General features: G+C 41.4%; 1 protein-coding gene across 3 annotated transcripts in view; it reads right to left on the bottom strand.

The window, feature by feature from the left end:
• The window catches only part of B3GLCT (beta 3-glucosyltransferase), a 122,169-nt gene that overhangs the window by 73,095 nt on the left and 31,180 nt on the right, over positions 1-17,894 (bottom strand). For all 3 annotated transcript variants that reach the window (XR_004443044.1, XM_033235881.1, XM_033235896.1), the window contains exon 5: positions 14-90. Coding sequence is in view for 2 of the 3 variants with exons in the window: in XM_033235881.1 (XP_033091772.1) it covers positions 14-90 (77 nt within the window). In the remaining variant the exon portion in view is untranslated. The remainder of the gene's footprint in view (positions 1-13; positions 91-17,894) is intronic.

Consider the following 17,894-nt stretch of genomic DNA (forward strand, 5'->3'; position numbering starts at 1 on the left):
GAAACAAACGTACTGCGGTAACAATGGAAGTATGGTCCATGCACCTTCTTGTTTAGCCAGCTGATGAAGGAAGAGGACACTGGGGAGCTCCTGAAAAAACAATGATCAAAGAAGATAAGTATGAATTGATCACTCCAAAAAAAGGAAAAAAAAAAAAAAAAAAGATGATGAAAAGAAAAAAAGAAAAAAAGAAAAGGCTTAGCTTCAAATGCAGCTATTTCTAGAGACCTGACATGGTACTCTTCAAACCACTTCTTTTTCCTCATTTTCCCCAGGAGCTAATGGAAATGAAGTCTTTTGGCTGAATCCATACAACCTCTGCACTCTGCACCACCCACGCACCCAAATAGGGCTCAAGACCTACAAGGAGGGTCTTCCATGACTTGGAGCCAACCTGAAGTCTGTGAAGGTGACTTGAAGGGAAGAGCCTGGGAGAAAGAGTCAGGGATAACTCAGAGGCACAGAAGCAGTTTTTTATTTTATATATAACATACGGAACATGTGAAAAGGAAAACCCTTTGGCTAAACTAGAGGATACAATATTTGATCTACCTCGTGCAAAAATTCCTTTTCAAAGTTCTCTAAACACATTATAATACCCTGATAACAAAAAGTTTTGGTCTAGAAATATAATCCTTAATTACTCAGGCAATAATAGGAATAGCATAATAATGGAACTGACAAATTTATAAGCATAGGAGGAACTAAAAGTCAGAAATAAGGCACAACTGTGCTTACATAAATTATGTACACATATATAGAGATTAATATTTTCAAGGCTACGGGTGTTAGCTTTGAAGTAAAACACTATTCGCTATATTTCAAGCTGTTACAAAAGCCAAAAGTCAAAAATTTCGTATCTGATTTGCTTAAACCTCCTCCCCCAACAAACTTTATTATATCCTGTGTTTTATACTAGCTATAAAACTATATTCCTAGTAACCATTACAGACAAAAGAATTCAAGAAGAAGTACCTAACTATCTGAAATATTACTGCACTGATGTGGATTTCACAGCAGTCTTAAAGTTCAGATATGTATTATTTAAGAAGAGAATAGTCTTTAATATAAATCTTTGGAATTAAATTTCAAGTAAATCTCATTTATTTTCCATATACAAATATGAAATGCAAAAAACAGCAATCACAGGTTAAATAAGACAAACAATGTGGTATGTTAGAAAGAGTGAACCTTAAGGCTGAATTAGCAGTTACCCAATATAAATAATTCAGGGCCTTCCTACAGTTACTTCTGAATTATGCAGTAATTTTCATTGTATTTTAAAAATTCCAGCAAATATATATATTCATGAAGGATTACATAAGAGCAGAAAATCATGTGTAAAGAAACTAATGATGTTACTATTTGTGTAAAACTTTGGAATTATGGGTGAATGCAAATCTGAGCTAGACAAGAAAAACATAGCAAATACTTTTTAAAGTTTTACATAAAAGTAGCTAATGAGTTATGTATCAATCAAAATTATGCCAAAAACTTTATAACAATGGAAATGTCTTTGTTTAATAGAAAAAAATCAGACATGATTCCAAGAATAAAACAAAATCCTAAATGAACAGAGAGTAGAGGAACCAGAAATTGAAAATATTTGTGTCAAGATGATGTAATAATGAGACATATGCTTTAAAAATCCTTCAATTAAACATAGCTAAGTTTTTTAAAAATTGAAGGAAAATGAATGCACCTCAAAAATTTACTTCCAAAGAAGTATTATACTTCCTAGTTATAGGATATATATAAAGTAGCGTCGACAGCTATTAACTGAGAAAAGGCTTCCTTTGATCCCTGGACAGCAACCTCAGCAGAAAGGCTACAAGAGCACTTTCCTGGGAGAGATTAGAAGACAAGCTTATGAGTAACTCTGCCACAGCAGAAAACGACGGAGGGAAAGGTTTAGGTAGTGCAAACAAGGAATCACATCCTAGATTGAAATAAACTCTATGGATTATCAGTAGATTAAATTCACTCATAGCTCCATTATATGTTTACTAAATCATATACTAGATTTCATATTTGCTTCAGTTGGTGAACACAAGATCAAATTATCTGTCTCTCTGCATCTCCATATAACAATACTTCAAAAGCTAGCATGCCTTATTAATAACACTCTCCAAAGGTGAGTACTCAAAAATACAAAGTAGGTGCTACCTTGGCACTCAGAAACCTGCTCTCGATTAACTCTTGATTAAGCCAAGGTCATCTTAATTATAAATAAATTTTAATCTACTAATCCCCAAAAATGCCCAAGAGCTTTTTATTCTTGTCATATACATACATATACACATATAAATGTATGCACACAGAGACCCAAACAGATATAATATTACACTTACATGTAGTAGCACCTTAAAGGTAATTATCAAAAAGGGTGCAATAAAACTTTCTATCAAATGATCTTATCTCAGTTCCTACCACTAAGGATTGTAATAATTTATGTTCCCTCTATCGCCATCACAAGATTTAGACCTCCTTAAAGGTAGTGTCACTAAATGATACCATTTTTAGATTCAAAGCAAGTTTTTATTTTTATTTGTGGAGACAGAGTTTCGCTCTTGTCACCCAGGCGCAATCTCGACTCACTGCAACCTCTGCCTACCAGGTTCAAGTGATTCTCCTGCCTCAGCCTCCTGAGTAGCTGGGATTGCAGGGGTGCACCACCACGCCTGGCTAATTTTTGTGTTATTAATAGAGACAGGGTTTCACCGTGTTGGCCAGGCTGGTCTTGAACTCCTGATTTCAGGTGATCCACTGGCCGCAGCTTCCCAAAGTGCTGGGATTATAGGCGTGAGCCATCGTGCCCTGGCTCAAAGCAGGTTTTTAAATAAGTAACTGGATGAATAACTAAAAAATAGTTTTCAAATTAAAATTCAAGGCGAAAATAATAAAATGTTACATCAACATTACCAAGAGTTGTCTGGAATAAAGACATAGTAAAGCATTCATGCATGCAACAACTGTCGTCAATCTAAATGATGCCTAATCATGCTACTATTTCAAACCTAAAAGGTAATTCAAAATTCTCTCGATAATGAGATAATGCCCTAACAGGCAGACATAAAGGAGCTAAAAATACAAATGATCAAATATGGATAAATTACAGAAAAGGGAAAGAAAATGAAAAGGCTGATTGCAATAATTTAAACTTTAATGTCAACTGTATTTATCTCTTTGAATCAAAGTCTGCCTTCATCAGCATTCACTGGTATCATAATCACTTTGAAGACAGAAAGCCTAGTGAACTTTCAGTCAGTACTTCCTTGGAACGTATTTGTTATCAAGTCATGAATTCATATTTAAAGCAGCTAATAATTATTGAGAGCAAACAAATTTAAAACCAACATTCTAATTCATTAGTTGGTTCTTATGCATATTCATCATCCTCATTTAGGAAAGGAGTTTGATTCCAATATCACAGCTGAGTATTCTCACAATATTTTTTAGAATGGAGAAGGGCCATTACTCTTGATATGGAGGGGAAATCATTAAAGATTTATATCTAGAATTGTTAATAGTATGAACGAAAAAGCTAACATTTGAACATGGATTAAAATAGATGAATATATAAAATAGCATAAATAATCTTAATTATTCAGCAGATCTGGTTTTGAACCATTTTAGTTTTTCTGTATGTCTGGAAATAATTCAACAATTAAACTACATGCTGCTGGTCTTCCCCTTGTCAACAGACTATCTGCCAGTATTTGTCGTTTGTCCTTAACTTCTCCTCTAAACCTAGAAGTACATGGGTTTATGGTCTCATTCAGTTTTATTATTCAGACTACATGCTAAATTAGAAGGTAACATCAGCACATTGGTTCAGTGTTAGGCAAAGCTTCTAAAAAACTGAACTTTTAAGACTGATTCAATTTCAACTGCATGTCTAAATTCCAACTATTACATCATTCTAAGGCATTGAACTGAGCTTTTAGAATAACAAATAAATCATGGTAAAAATTAACATCTGTTTATTGTTACAGTTTCTTCTGTAAGAGGTAGGTATGTCTTATGAGGATAATAGAGATCTGTAACATGCTATTTGCAACATGTATCAGACAGATTTACTATCCTTTAGAAATCCAGTATTCATTTATGGCCCCCAGTAGATTATGTGTGATGTTATAATAACATACCTTCTAGGAATCTGAGACTGTATTACAAAAAAACAAAAGATTTCTCTGGATACCTGTCTGAATCATTAAACGTCCTTTCCTAACAAGAAAAAATATTACCTCATTATTTAAAATTTTTATTTTTATGAACAATTTACTTTGAAATGCATTACTAAGTTCATTTTATAGCTCATACAAAGCTATTTTAACTAATAATTCATTCGCTCACAAAAGGCTGTAAAGCTCAGTATTTAAGGATCTGATTTTTGGAGCCAAATTCCTTCCTCTGAATCCTGGCTCTATTCTGAGCCAAGCAACTTGAGTGAGTTTCTTATCCTAGTTGGGGCTCTGCCACCTCGTTCCGTCAATTGAGATGACAACGGCAAAGGGAAGCAAGTGAGTTAATACATGCCAGGCACTTGGCATGTGGTAAGCATGTGATGACTATTAACAATATCATCCATTTTGCAGTATTTTTTGAGCAACTACTATGTACCAGGTACTGTTCTAGGAATACAGTGAACAGCTGTGATAAGACATGCAGAGTCCCTGCCCTCTTGGATCTCATGTTCTCGTGAGGGAGACAGGCAACAAGCAAACAAATCTACAATATAACGTCAGGGATAGAAGCCATAATGACAGAGCCATATGAAGGGACAGACTGAACAGGACACTGTTTACCAATCAACACTGGTCTGCTGCACGAGGGATCATGGCCCCACCTGCGTGTCAGGAAGAAGGCAGAGAGAATAAGCTTTGGATCCCCTCAGAACTAAGGAACTATTTTATTAATCTCTCTATATAAGATTATATAGAACTATATAAGATTCTATATAAGATTATATAGAACTATATAGAACTATATATAGATTATAAGGAACTATTTTATTAATCTCTCTAAGCCTCAGTTTCATCTCTGCAAAATGGCAAGAATAACAGCAACTAATTCATAGAGTTCAATGAACTGATGCTTGAAAACAGCATAGCATACTGTACCAATATGAGCACTCAGTAAAATGATGATGAACACTCAATAAAAGCTACAATAACTACTGTAGTTTCCAACTCTCTCTACTCCAAACCCTGGGCCCATAAACTAGATGTCTCACTAATCCCTCAAACGCCACCTTTCCAAAAATGAACTCATCATCTTAGCTGAGGGTAGCTCATCCTCTTTCTTTCGTCCATTCCCTAATTCCAGTGATACCCACGATGTATTGCCCCCTTCAGTGACAGTCCTCAAGCTGCCCAAGACAGGAGTCTACCAAACTCATACTACATTTCTTCAAGGCTTAGAACAAATGCCACAAAAAAGCCTTTACTGGCATTTCCAGATGGGGTCGCAGCTTTCCCTGCCTATGTTCTCAGGGGGCCATGTTTGTACGGATTCATACAGCAATTCAACCAGTGGAATGATCAGCTCCCTCCACTAGAATGAGCCTCCTGGAGGACAGGTGCCACTTCCAGCAATAGGCACTGGGCATGGCAGAGTCTACACTGACCTACACCCTGGAGAGGCCGTCCCTGCTGGACATCACACACCACTGGCATCATGCTCATGGAGCCCCCACCTCCTCTGCACACTTTCATGTGCTGGCTTTGCATTGGCCTCCACCATCACCACTAGACACCCAGAGGAGGGAGGTCTACAGCTACCTTCTTCTTGGAGTCTCCAGTTCCATACTCATCCAACATGCCATGCTGGAAGGGAGGCCCACCCTCCCCTGAGCTTGGGAACCTCAAGCACCTGGCCTCTGTCTGCCTTCATGGGCCAAGCCCCAGCTCCCTCCAGACACAGGGTGTAGACCTCTCCAGGAAGTGAAGGGGTTCAAATGCTGGGCAGCCAAAGAGAGACAAAAGGTCATGACATAGCCTTCCAAATAGTATGCAGATTTCATTACTGTTGAGCAACTTGGCCTTGAGTCTCAATGTTCTATTTCCTGTGATGCATGAAGTTATATATAGACACACATGTATGAAAGATGTTTCTAAGAATGCTAGTTGTGTATGTGAAAAAGGACAGTGTTACTGAAGTCAGAGAATGTGTATAAAAAAAATTCTATTTTCTCCTGGAGCATCCTGTCCAGGCCCTTGCCCAAAGTAAGTATTCAATCAATAGTTGTTGAATGAATGGCTCGATACATTTGCATTCAACAGCAATGTAATAAAGTATCAAATTTAAGAAATAAAAATACAATGAATGCCTATCAATTTCTAAAAATAAAACTTTTAGTAAACTATTAAGCATCCAACTCCTTTCACTTCAAAAGAAAAGTTTAATGATAGCATCAAAAAGCTGAGGCAAAATAAATCACTCATGACTCCCAAAGTTAACCTTTTAATGAAATAACTCACAGAGTCTCCCTGTGAATAAAAAAAATTCTAAAATTAGAAAACACCAGGCCATCTTTATCAAGCTTCTTTACACTAATCTACGAAAGGCTTTGCTAGCTCTTCTGGCTTAACAAATGAAAATCAGGTTTTTTTTTTTTTAAAACAACAACAACAACAACAACAAAAACTAATGAGGCAAGGCCCTAACTCTTCTCAAGAAAAATAGTGATTTCCAAAACTTTCTGCGAACAGCAGAAAAAAAAAAATTGTAAGGTTGAGATTATGCCAGGTTTTAAATAAAGGGTTTATAGTCTCACCACAAAAGGCTACAAAATTAGAAGCGTCAGTTCTCTTCAAAAGCTATATAGTTCGGGGTGGAGAGTATAGATAGAGGTCTCTAAGCAGCTAGGTTAGCTCCATTTGGTCTAATGCAGAAAATGTAATCCAACCTCTGACCCCTCCAACCTCTGCCCCCAATAATGAAACCCTTTTAAGCATCCTGATTTCTGATTTTTTTTTTTTTTTTTTTTTTTTTTTTGGTCGGGAGAGCGGGGTGGTATTTGCAGGTTGCCTTGCCTGGAACCATAATTTATCTCTGGTTCTGCCTATTTCTCAGCTCCTGCCTTAATTCTAAACACTGTCCTACCCCTCTCCCCAAATATTCCTTCTACAGCGGCTGACTTCTCTGCTCCCCATCCAAAGTGATTCCCTGGGCAAGCAGGACCGTGGCCTTGTGCTGAGTTCCTACTTTAGTGTCTTCAAATGATGCCCGGATCCCTGCTTTATTAGAACCTACTGAAAGCAATGCAATTATGCTTTATCTTCTCTCCTTCATTGTTTCCAATTTAATCTTACATAAAGTTCCTTTGGAGAACAATAATGGTTTTAGACAGGTGTTAATATGCTTTTGAAACTACAGGAAAGATTATCTCCACATGGGATCCCCTTGGTGGCTAGACCCCAGGAACCAGAAGGAAAAAAAAAAAAACACTCAGGTGACAGCTTTGCCATCACAACATAAATTCAAGATACTTAAGAGCATCATCTCTAGAGCCTGAGCTGTTTGCTCTCCTGTTTCACGTAACAAACAAAATATTTAATGTAAGAATGTTTACACAAATATCCACTCAAGAAGGAATGTTAAGTTAAAAAAAGAAGTCAAATCATAATTGACACAGATGCTGTGCACATAATAGGCATCTGAACAAAATAAATTCAAGCAGGTGATTTATTAGATCATTGCACAAACTCTCCCTATGGGTATCTGTTTGCCTCACCTCCACTTTGCTTTTTGTTCGCATAACTCTTTAAATAGTCAATCTTGATCACTTCATATTACCCCTCCACAGGGAGAAAAAAACAGGGAAAAAAACAGCTCTTCTTCAAACTCTGCAGTCTTCTATGTGCAGATCTGCATTTAGGAAGCCATAATCATCAGCCACATCCCCACTCTCACCAACTCTCCTTTCCATTCGCTGCAATCTACAAAGATCACATTCCACCCCCAATACACACTTTACTCATCCCACAAACTGTTCCCTTACAAATTCCAGTTCCTACTTGGCATCTCAAAAGTAGACCTTCTGGCAATTCATGTCTTCATCTTCCAGAACTATGTTCTAAACCTATGCCCTCCAGCTAATTTTCCCTGTCTTTCCTACGTGATTTCACAAAAGTCTTCCCTCATTCTCCTCTCAGGCTTCACATGCACAGTTAGCACAGGGTCAGCTGAAAACGTTTTACATGTTGCTATACAGCTTCAAAGACGTATCGTCATTCTCAAGGCCCCCATGTGTTTTCTACACATGTCTTTCTGTATTCAAAAAGGACTAATCTAACCATCGATGCCCAATTAATACTTTTTGAGTCAATTTTTTTTTTCTTTTGAGATGGGGTCTTGCTATGTTGCCCAAGGTGGTCTCAAACTCTTAGGTTCAAGCAATCCTCCTGCCTCAGCCTCCTGAGTAGGTGGGACTACAGGTGCGTCTGGCCTACTGAGTAGATCCTTTAAAACACTGATTCTGTACTTAGAATTTCTGCTTAATGATACACTCATTTACACTACGAAATAGTTACCATCTACCTTATAAAAACGAGAATACAAGTTCTACTAAATTCCTTTCTAATCCTTTGTGCCAGAGCAGCCTAGAATGATACTCTGCACATAGAACAGAACCTGATAAAGTCAGCTGAGTTATCGATTGGAAAGAACATATAATTATCAACTTCAGCACCATTATAACTGCATGATAAGCTTCAAAATTGGAGATGGAAATGACTACTTACAATGACCCTTGCTGTAGAAAACAAGGGAAACAGTTTAACTCTTCTACTAACGACTCCACGTACAGTATTAAATGTCAGATAAAAAGCTAATTTAGGCTCTTTCTTTTTATATTCACGCTGTAATGATGAAAAATGTTTGTGTTTTTAATAAGGCTGCATTTTAGCATCTTGAGGTAAAACAGGTATAGGTAATGACTTGCCTAAGCAAAAAGAATAGCTGGAAATAGATGCATAATCACTGAAATCATTAAATTTTTGCACCTTAATTTTTTGGCAGACTTTGTAGTCAAGTGCAACCTGACAGAGTAATGACTAAACAGCAGTTCTAGACATCTGGTATTGTGGGAGGAATATATATTTTGAGCTATCAGATAAATATTCAAATGATAAAACTTACTGCTGACTTCTGCCTCACCAAGCAACTTTTATGAACGTTCATGGTGGGCAAATTGATGAAGAAACCAAAATTGCAACCTTCATGCTTCATAGTTGGGGTCCCAAGTGACATGAGGGTCCCTTACAGACACAGCTTCCAGGTGACATCCTGTCCCTTATAGGCACAGTGCATACCTGCCACACCAAGCTGCTGAGGCACCCCTTTGAGGAGCCAGCCTGCTCCTGCTCCCACAACAGCACTGGGACGCCGACAACTTCTGCCTCTTAGTTTTTCCCTTTCTCAGCTCCCATAGCTGACAGAGTCACCAGTTCTTTCTTGAGCATGTCCATTTCTTAAAACAGCCTCCAGCAGGCGGGGTGTGGTGGCTCACACCTGTAATCTCAGCACTTTGGGAGGCCAAGGCAGGTGGGTCAGCTGAGGTCAGGAGTTTGAGAGCAGCCTGGCCAACACAGTAAAACCCTGTATCTACTAAAAATACAAAAAATCAGCCAGGCAAGGTAGCAGGCACCTGTAACTCCAGCTACTCTGGAGGCTGAGGCAGGAGAATCGCTTGAACCCAGAAGGCAGAGGTTGCAGTGAGCTGAGATCACACCACTGCACTACAGCCTGGGAAACAGGAGCAAAACTCCATCTCAAAAAAAAAAAAAAAAAAAACAGCCTCCACCTAGGTTTTAACTGAGGAGCCCTCCTGCCTCTTTAAAGTGATTTTGCCTCCCTATGCTTTGTGAATTTCAGCATTTAATTCTCAGAAGTTGATCTTATTTCTCTATTTTCATTTAGTTCCAGGTCAAGTTATCTCATCATTGCCCCCTAAGTATTGTCTACAGACCCTATGTTAGCTGTCAGCCATTCTTGTTCTTGGAATTTTTTTTTTTTTTTTTTTTTTTTGAGACGGAGTCTCGCTCTGTTGCCCAGGCTGGAGCGCAGTGCTACAATCTCGGGTCACTGCAAGCTCCGCCTCCTGGGTCCAAGCAACTCTCCTGCCTCTGCCTCCAGAGTAGCTGGGATTACAGAAGTCTGCCACCATGACCAGCTAATTTTTGTATTTTTGAATAGACAGTGTTTCACCATGTTGGCCAGGCTGGTCTTGAACTCCAGTCCTCAGGTGATCCGCTCGCCTTGGCCTCCCAAGGTGCTGGGATTACAAGCGTGAACCACAGCACTTGGCCCCATTCATGGATCTCTCGAGTGCTATTCATGGAATAAAGTCAACTTTTAATCACACATGTGCCATAAAAAAAACTCTGTAAAAGAAAAAATGATCCAGAATCAAGTATAATTGCAAACCCTAAAATCTTTCCGGACAGTTCAACTTCCAAAAGACTTGTTAATCCAAAAATGAAATTACTTAAGCTCTAAAGCTCACTCTGGATCTTGTGAGCAAATTAAAGTTTTGTCATACCTACTTCAGTACTCTTAGCTGGCTTCATCCAAACAAAAAATTTCACAACAATAACAGACTATCTTATAATTAAAGGGAAGCTTCCTTATTGCTTTAGTCTAGGCTCTACTTACTATCACAGAAATTAAATGCTGGGGGTGAGGGGGTGCATTGCTTAACGATATTGGTTAATTACGTGCCTTTAAATGTAAAACCAATGTTGCCACCTAGTGGCAATCTAAGTCCCCTATTCAACAGGTTGCCTAAACAGAAAATTGCAAATAAAGGACAATAAAAAGTAAGTGTAAGTGTTATAAAGCTAAATAGATGCAGAGAATAAAGCACTAAAAAGTCAAATACTTTAAAGAAATGTAGCTATTTCCTAAGCTTCAAAAGCTAAGGACAACGAATCAATGGAAATACAGTTTCTAATGCTGTGTGTGTCTGGCAATCCACTACATGCTATGGGGGATGCAAAGAGGAGTAGGGAACAGGTCCCACCTCCCTCTGGAGTCTGAAGGCAGAACAGATACACTGAAGGACACAGTACACCTTGGGGATGCATACGTGAAATGCCAAATGAACATCCGAGGAAACAGGTGCCTACAGATGAAAATGTCCATCACAGTGGACTGAGGTTACCTACAACAACACAGAGTCACTCATAAACCCTGAAGGCATCAGTAAGTGACAGAAGCCAGTCACAAAAGGACAAATATCCTATGACTCCACTCTTTGAGAGATCTGGAAAAATCAAATTCACAGAAACAGCAAATAGAATGGTGGTAGCCAGGGGCTGGGGGAGGGAGGAATGGGGAGCATTGAATGTTGTTCAATGGGTACAGATTTTAGTTTCACAAGATAAAGAAGTTCTGGAGATCTGTTGCACAACATGATTCCACTTAACACTGCTGAGTTGTACACTTAAGATGTAAATTTTATGTGTTTTTTATCACAATTAAAAACAAATAACAACAGCGGCAGTGCCAGCAACAACAAAGCACACTGAGTGGGATGCATCCTGAGGTCAGTGCACAGGCCGCCATCCCGATTAGTCAGGCAGTCTGAGACTGGTCTCTCTGAGGCCTCTCCGGAGAATGTCGCATTACTGATGGTGATTTGACAGGCCGGTCCTCAGGTCCCCAGCATCCCAAACTGCCCCTCCTCTCTGTATCCCTCCGTATGGCCCTTCAGTCTGCTGACTCTGCCCAGCCCCTAGACACTGGTCTTCCCCCAGGGCCCATGGCTTCCCCTGGAAGCAGCACCTTCAAGCTTCCAGCCACTACCTACGTATGTTGCTGACTCTCAAATCTACCATCTTCTGGCCAAATCTTTCTCCTGAGCGTAAAACAAACATCCGGCCTCCAGCTGCTCACACCCTCACTTCAGATATGACACCTGAAGTCATCATCACCCTCTAAACCGGAGAATCTTTCTTCAGTCTCACTCAGCAGCCCCACCTCATCTGAGTCCCAGCTGGGAGCGTCCCTGACATTCTCTCCAGCCTGGGTCCATCTCCCACCATTCTGGCCCTGCAGCACCCCTACGCCACCCCCGGCCAGATCCAGGGCCCTGTCCCCAGCCCAGGGCTTCTCAAACTGCTGTGGTGGAAGGCACACAGCAGTCTGCAACCCGTCCTGAGCAGCATGGTCCAAGACTAGTCCCACGGCCTTAGAATGAGGTTCCTCATCCAGTCCTGGCTCTCTTTTTTTTTTTTTTTTTTTTTTTTTGAGACAGAGTCTTGCTTTGTCGCCCAGGCTGGAGTGCAGTGGCCGGATCTCAGCTCACTGCAAGCTCCACCTCCCGGGTTTAGGCCATTCTCCTGCCTCAGCCTCCCAAGTAGCTGGGACTACAGGCGCCCGCCACCTCACCCGGCTAGTTTTTTGTATTTTTTTACTAGAGACGGGGTTTCACCATGTTAGCCAGGATGGTCTTGATCTCCTGACCTCGTGATCCGCCCGTCTCGGCCTCCCAAAGTGCTGGGATTACAGGCTTGAGCCACCGCGCCCGGCCCCTGGCTCTCTTAATGCCATTCTCCCTAAGGCCACCAGAGGATGGCTTTAAAACACAACCTCTACCAGGTCTACTCCCTAACGGCACTCCCTGGTAGTAATCCTCAACCAAGGGGCACTTTGAATTACAATAGCGACCAGGGTCACTGCTACATGTTTTGTCACAGATGAGAGACACTAACCACCTTGTATACCAAAGAGATACACCTCAGAATACCAGGAGAGCCCTCAGAGAAGCCCCCAGAAAAGTCTGGCTCCCCAGAGGATATACAATTCTATGTGACCATGTTCCCTCCTGACTTTCCAGGCCTGTGGCCCACACTGCCACCCCCCATCCGTTGGCCCCAGGACAGCATTAGGGCGCACACACCTGTACTCCCGCCTCTCACCTGGCCCCCTTACCTGCTGTCCTCCTTACCCAGAAAGCCCTCCCCTCCCACCTCAGCCTCAACCTAGCTAGTGCCTAATAGGTAGGCTCAGTTCCAGGCTCAGCACTTTCAGAAATCCCTCCTTGAGCATCACATTCCCTCCTCGGCTCCCCTGCCCCACCTCACCATGGTAGGGGCCCTCCTTTGTGTTCCACGTACACCCTTCTATCACTGCCCTTCCACCTTGCTTGAAAACTGCCTAGTTGGCCGGGCACGGTGGCTCATGCCTGTAATCCCAGCACTTTGGGAGGCCAAGGTGGGTGGATCACGAGGTCAGGAGATCAAGACCATCCTGGCTAACACAGTGAAACCCCGTCTCTACTAAAAATACCAAAAAAAAAAAAAAAAAAAAATTAGCCGGGCATGGTAGCGGGTGCCTGTAGTCCCAGTTATTCGGGAGGCTGAGGCAGGAGAATGGTGTGAACCCAGGAGGAAGAGTTTGCAGTGAGCTGAGATCACACCACTGCACTCCAGCCTGGGTGACAGAGCAAAAAGAAAAAAAAGAAAAACTGCCTGCTGATGGCCCTTCTCCTCTCTGGGACTGTGCATTCTTCAAGTACCAAGACTATGTCTTGTTGATCTTTGTATCCCCAGTACTTTGCCCACAGTATGTCTTCAAATAGGAAAAGAATGAATGAGAGGTTCATAAATAAATTCCGCAGACTAAGTGAGTCCTTGATATGGAAACAAAATCCTGACTTTGGCAGAGACATTGATTGTCCCTCTGTATCCATGCTCCCTTTCCCATCTAAAGATTAGAACCCCTTGAGTTCTAGCTGAATCCAGGACCACCCAACCAGACATTACACTTCCCAGCCCAGGGGTAACCCACATGATATATCCTGGACATAGGTACATAAAAGGACACAACATATACAATTGCAAGGTACAAAATCCTTAAAAGGAAGCAGCTGGGCTTCCACACACTGGAATGCAGAACATAGGTCAGCTTCAACCAAGCAGGACAAGACACTTCATCCAAGTAACAGGACAGAGGAACCTGGAGCAGAGCTGCCTCCCCAGGCCCCCAGCGACTGGACTGTTGGGTGGGGAGAAGCACATCTTCCATCTTCTTTTTTTTTCAATTTTGTTTCAATACTGAAGGATTTCCATCTTCTTTAAGTCACTGTTATGTTGTCTGTGTTAAAGTAGTCAAGTGTATCTTCTGGTTCTTTTTCATATTATCTCCACAAGATTTAATTATTCATAAGATCATATTTTTCTAGCACCACCTCATACCTAATTTTTTTTCTACTCTTATTCCTAAACTCTGTGGTTTCACTGAGAGAAGTAAATAGCTACTATATTTAATAACAGGGAGGTTGGCCATTATCCATTTAAGAGTTAATATGAATAAAATACATAAGTTACTTAAATTTTCATTTTCATTTGATAAATTTCTTAGAGTCAATTCAGTTGCCATATGCTGAATACCTACTATGTTCAAGGTGTTATGGAAGGATCCAAAGAAGTGTTTGCCTTCGAAGAACTTACGATTTAATACAGCATGTGTGTGCACGCTTGTGTACGTACGGCTGAAGGTCCACACTGTATGTAGGAGAAGTACAAGGAAACTTCTATTACGGTAGAGAAGAAAGTAACTCTGGGAAAAAAAAGATCATGAATTTCAAGGATTCAATGCTTGGTTCTGAAGAATCAACTCAGAAAACATAGTCTATTCTCTGCTGTCAAAATTTGTAAAAGAGACAGGTAACAAATAATACACAATGAAAAGTATACAATAGAAGTTTGTCCAAGATACACAAGTGGAACCAAAAAAGAAGTAGCTTAGCACGGCGGGTCAAGATGGTACACAGAAAACCTTTATGGGGATACATAAACTAGACAAGGAGATGGGATCTACAATATACAAAGCCAAGGGGCATAGCAGGTGATACGGTCTGAATCTGTGTCCCCACCCAAATCTCACATGGAATTGTAATCCCCAACGTTGGAAGCAGGGCCTGGAGGGAGGTGGCTGGATCATGGGGCAGTTGCTCATGGTTTAACATCATGCCCCTTGCTGTTGTCATGACGAGAGTGAATTACTGAGAGATGTGGTTGCTTAAAAGTGTGTAGCACCTCCCCTCTCTCTCCCTCCTGCTCCAGCCACATAAGATGTGCCTGCTTCCCCTTCACCTTGTATGCCATGATTGAAAGTTTCCTGCGGCCTCCCCAGAAGCTGTCATGTTTCCTGTACAGCCTATGGAACCATGAGCCAATTGAACCTCTTTTCTTTATAAATGGCCCAGTCTCAAGTATTTCTTTATAGCAATGCAAGGATGCACTAATATGGCAAGTGATCCTAGAACCATATAAAGTTTGAAGTTAATGGCAAATAAAGCACCAGGGGGTGAGCGGTAGAAGATGAAGCTGGGATTCAGAGACAGGGACTTCAGTTAATAAGCTCTGGTGCAACTATTTTGGCACAAGGTAACAAGCAATGGAGGTTCCTTCTGCTCTGCTGCATCCACACCTGCTCAGCTGCCTACCGTCTTGCCTCAACCCTGACAGACTCCAAAGAGAACTACAACACACATTCTCCATTCCTATATACAACTGCCAAGTTCAGCTTACACAGGAACGTCTAACCATCCTCCCCAGAGCCTAGAGCCAGTTTTTTTTTTTTGTTTTTTTTGTTTTTTTTTTTTTTGAGGCGGAGTCTCGCTCTGTCGCCCGGACTGGAGTGCAGTGGCCAGATCTCAGCTCACTGTAAGCTCCGCCTCCCAGGTTTACGCCATTCTCCTGCCTCAGCCTCCCGAGTAGCTGGGACTACAGGCGCCCGCCACCACGCCCGGCTAGTTTTTTTGTATTTTTAGTAGAGACGGGGTTTCACCGTGTTAGCCAGGATGGTCTCGATCTCCTGACCTCGTGATCCACCCGTCTCGGCCTCCCAAAGTGCTGGGATTACAGGCTTGAGCCACCACGCCCGGCCTAGAGCCAGTTTTAAGCATTCAGTGCTCTTGTACCTGGGCCCTATCCTTTGCAGAGCCCCAGAGCCTCTCAAAGAAGCAGGCATACCCAGCCCCCAGCAGCACCCTGCCAACTCTCATTTTTCCTAAGGGGAAGAGGAGAAGAAGGAATATTTTATACTTTCTATTGCTTCCCACCAAAACATACCCACATGCCTTATCCCCGCTGTAAACCAAGTCCCAGGAACACTGCCCTGCTCCAAGGTGCTCTGAAAACTACTCTTCCCAGAAGAACAGAAGCGGAAAGACAGGTAGAGAGCCAGCAATGAATATCCATTTGCACAGAAATAAAATTGGCCAAAAATAAAGTAAGAGTAGATGAACAGTAGAGGAAGCATGGGGCATATGCAACCAACTAGGCTTGGATGGCAAGGGGCGTCGCTATCCATATCAATGTCAAGGACTACTGGGGAAGACACATAATCTAAAAAACACAAATCTGTATCTGCAAAACGAAAGGTATTGCTGGGAGCAGCTGCACATGCAGGTGACATAGGGAAAAGTGTGCTCTTAATTCATATGAACAAGGGATGCCTAACTGTGGTTCTGATGTCATCACTGATCACACAGTTTGGGGTAACTGCCAAGGTCTGACTGAGCAAAATCCAGTTAGAGCTTCCCTGGACCCACCTGAGGGATGGATTAGCTGGGCTTCCGGCTCCTCCTCCTCCCTGCAGCAGCCTGCACTTGGCTATCCCACTAGTGCCTCCAGCAGAGCAGATGGAAGAGGCCAGCCAGTCAAGGTTGCTGCATGTCTGCCTCTCTAATACAATCCATGAAGGTTTAGGAGGAGACAATCTCCAAAAGTTAGATTTCCAAAAAAAAGAAAAAAAAAATTTTTTTTGAGACAGAATCTTGCTCTGTCACCAGGCTGGAGGTGCAGTGGTGTTATTTCAGTTCACTGCAACCTCTGTTTCCTGGGTTCAAGTGATTCTCCTGCCTCAGTCTCCTGAGTAGCTGGGACTACAGGCGCATACCACCACACCCAGCTAATTTTTATATTTCTAGTAGAGACAGGGTTTCACCATGTTGGCCAGGGTGGTCTCGATCTCTCGACCCATGATCCACCCACCTCGGCCTCCCAAAGTGCTGGGATTATAGGCATAAGCCACCGTGCCCAGCCAAAAAAGAAAAATTTTTAACTTATCAAGCTGCTCCTATCTCTGACTACTGAAAAACAATCTATCTATAGCATGCATTACTTTCCTCTCCCTTGAGAAAGCGTGATGTTTCAAGCAGAGCAGCCCAGAGAACCTGGCCTTGCAGGGACACAGGACAGTTCCATACAGTTTATATATAAAGCATTTAGAGATTAAGCATAATAGACCCTATTCCCAGCAGTCCCTTGCCTTGAATACTGTTAAGGCTGTTTATGTTTCCACTGACATTTCTGACCCTTTATTTTCCAGTACCCATGAAGAGAAAGAAAGCAATCTGTCAGGCACATATGTCTCTTGTCAAAGAGTTCTTTCCTGGGAGAACAAAGGGATAGCATTTATCTACAGGCGAGCACTTCGGTCTTGAAGGCCATCGCAACATGGTGCAGAGGTCTTGATGGACTTACTTAGCTAAAGAAGGAAAGGACCTATAGGGCAGCATAAGGTAGATCCTCCCTCACTCCAAACCTCCAGCATTCTTCAGAGCAGCTTTATATTCTGTTCATGCCTATTTTAAATGTTATTAAAATGTACCTACATGAGTAGATTTTTCTCTCCATAATCCTTCTGGAATATTACATTATAAATCAAATCAAAACTTAAATTAATGACATCCAATTAAAAAAGCAGATTAACAGACTCATAGAGGAAGCACTGCACTAAGATTAATGAAAATGTTATTCCAACATGAAAATTGCCTTAGAACTTGTTACCAAAATTTTGAACGTTAATTATCTCTATTTTAAGCCTTGCCTTTAAAAAGTTATTTCTTCTACTTGCTTTTATCATACTTCGTGACA

The sequence above is a fragment of the Trachypithecus francoisi genome, unplaced genomic scaffold (assembly GCF_009764315.1).
Source record: "Trachypithecus francoisi isolate TF-2019V2 unplaced genomic scaffold, Tfra_2.0 Contig01461, whole genome shotgun sequence".
Lineage (NCBI taxonomy): Eukaryota > Metazoa > Chordata > Mammalia > Primates > Cercopithecidae > Trachypithecus > Trachypithecus francoisi.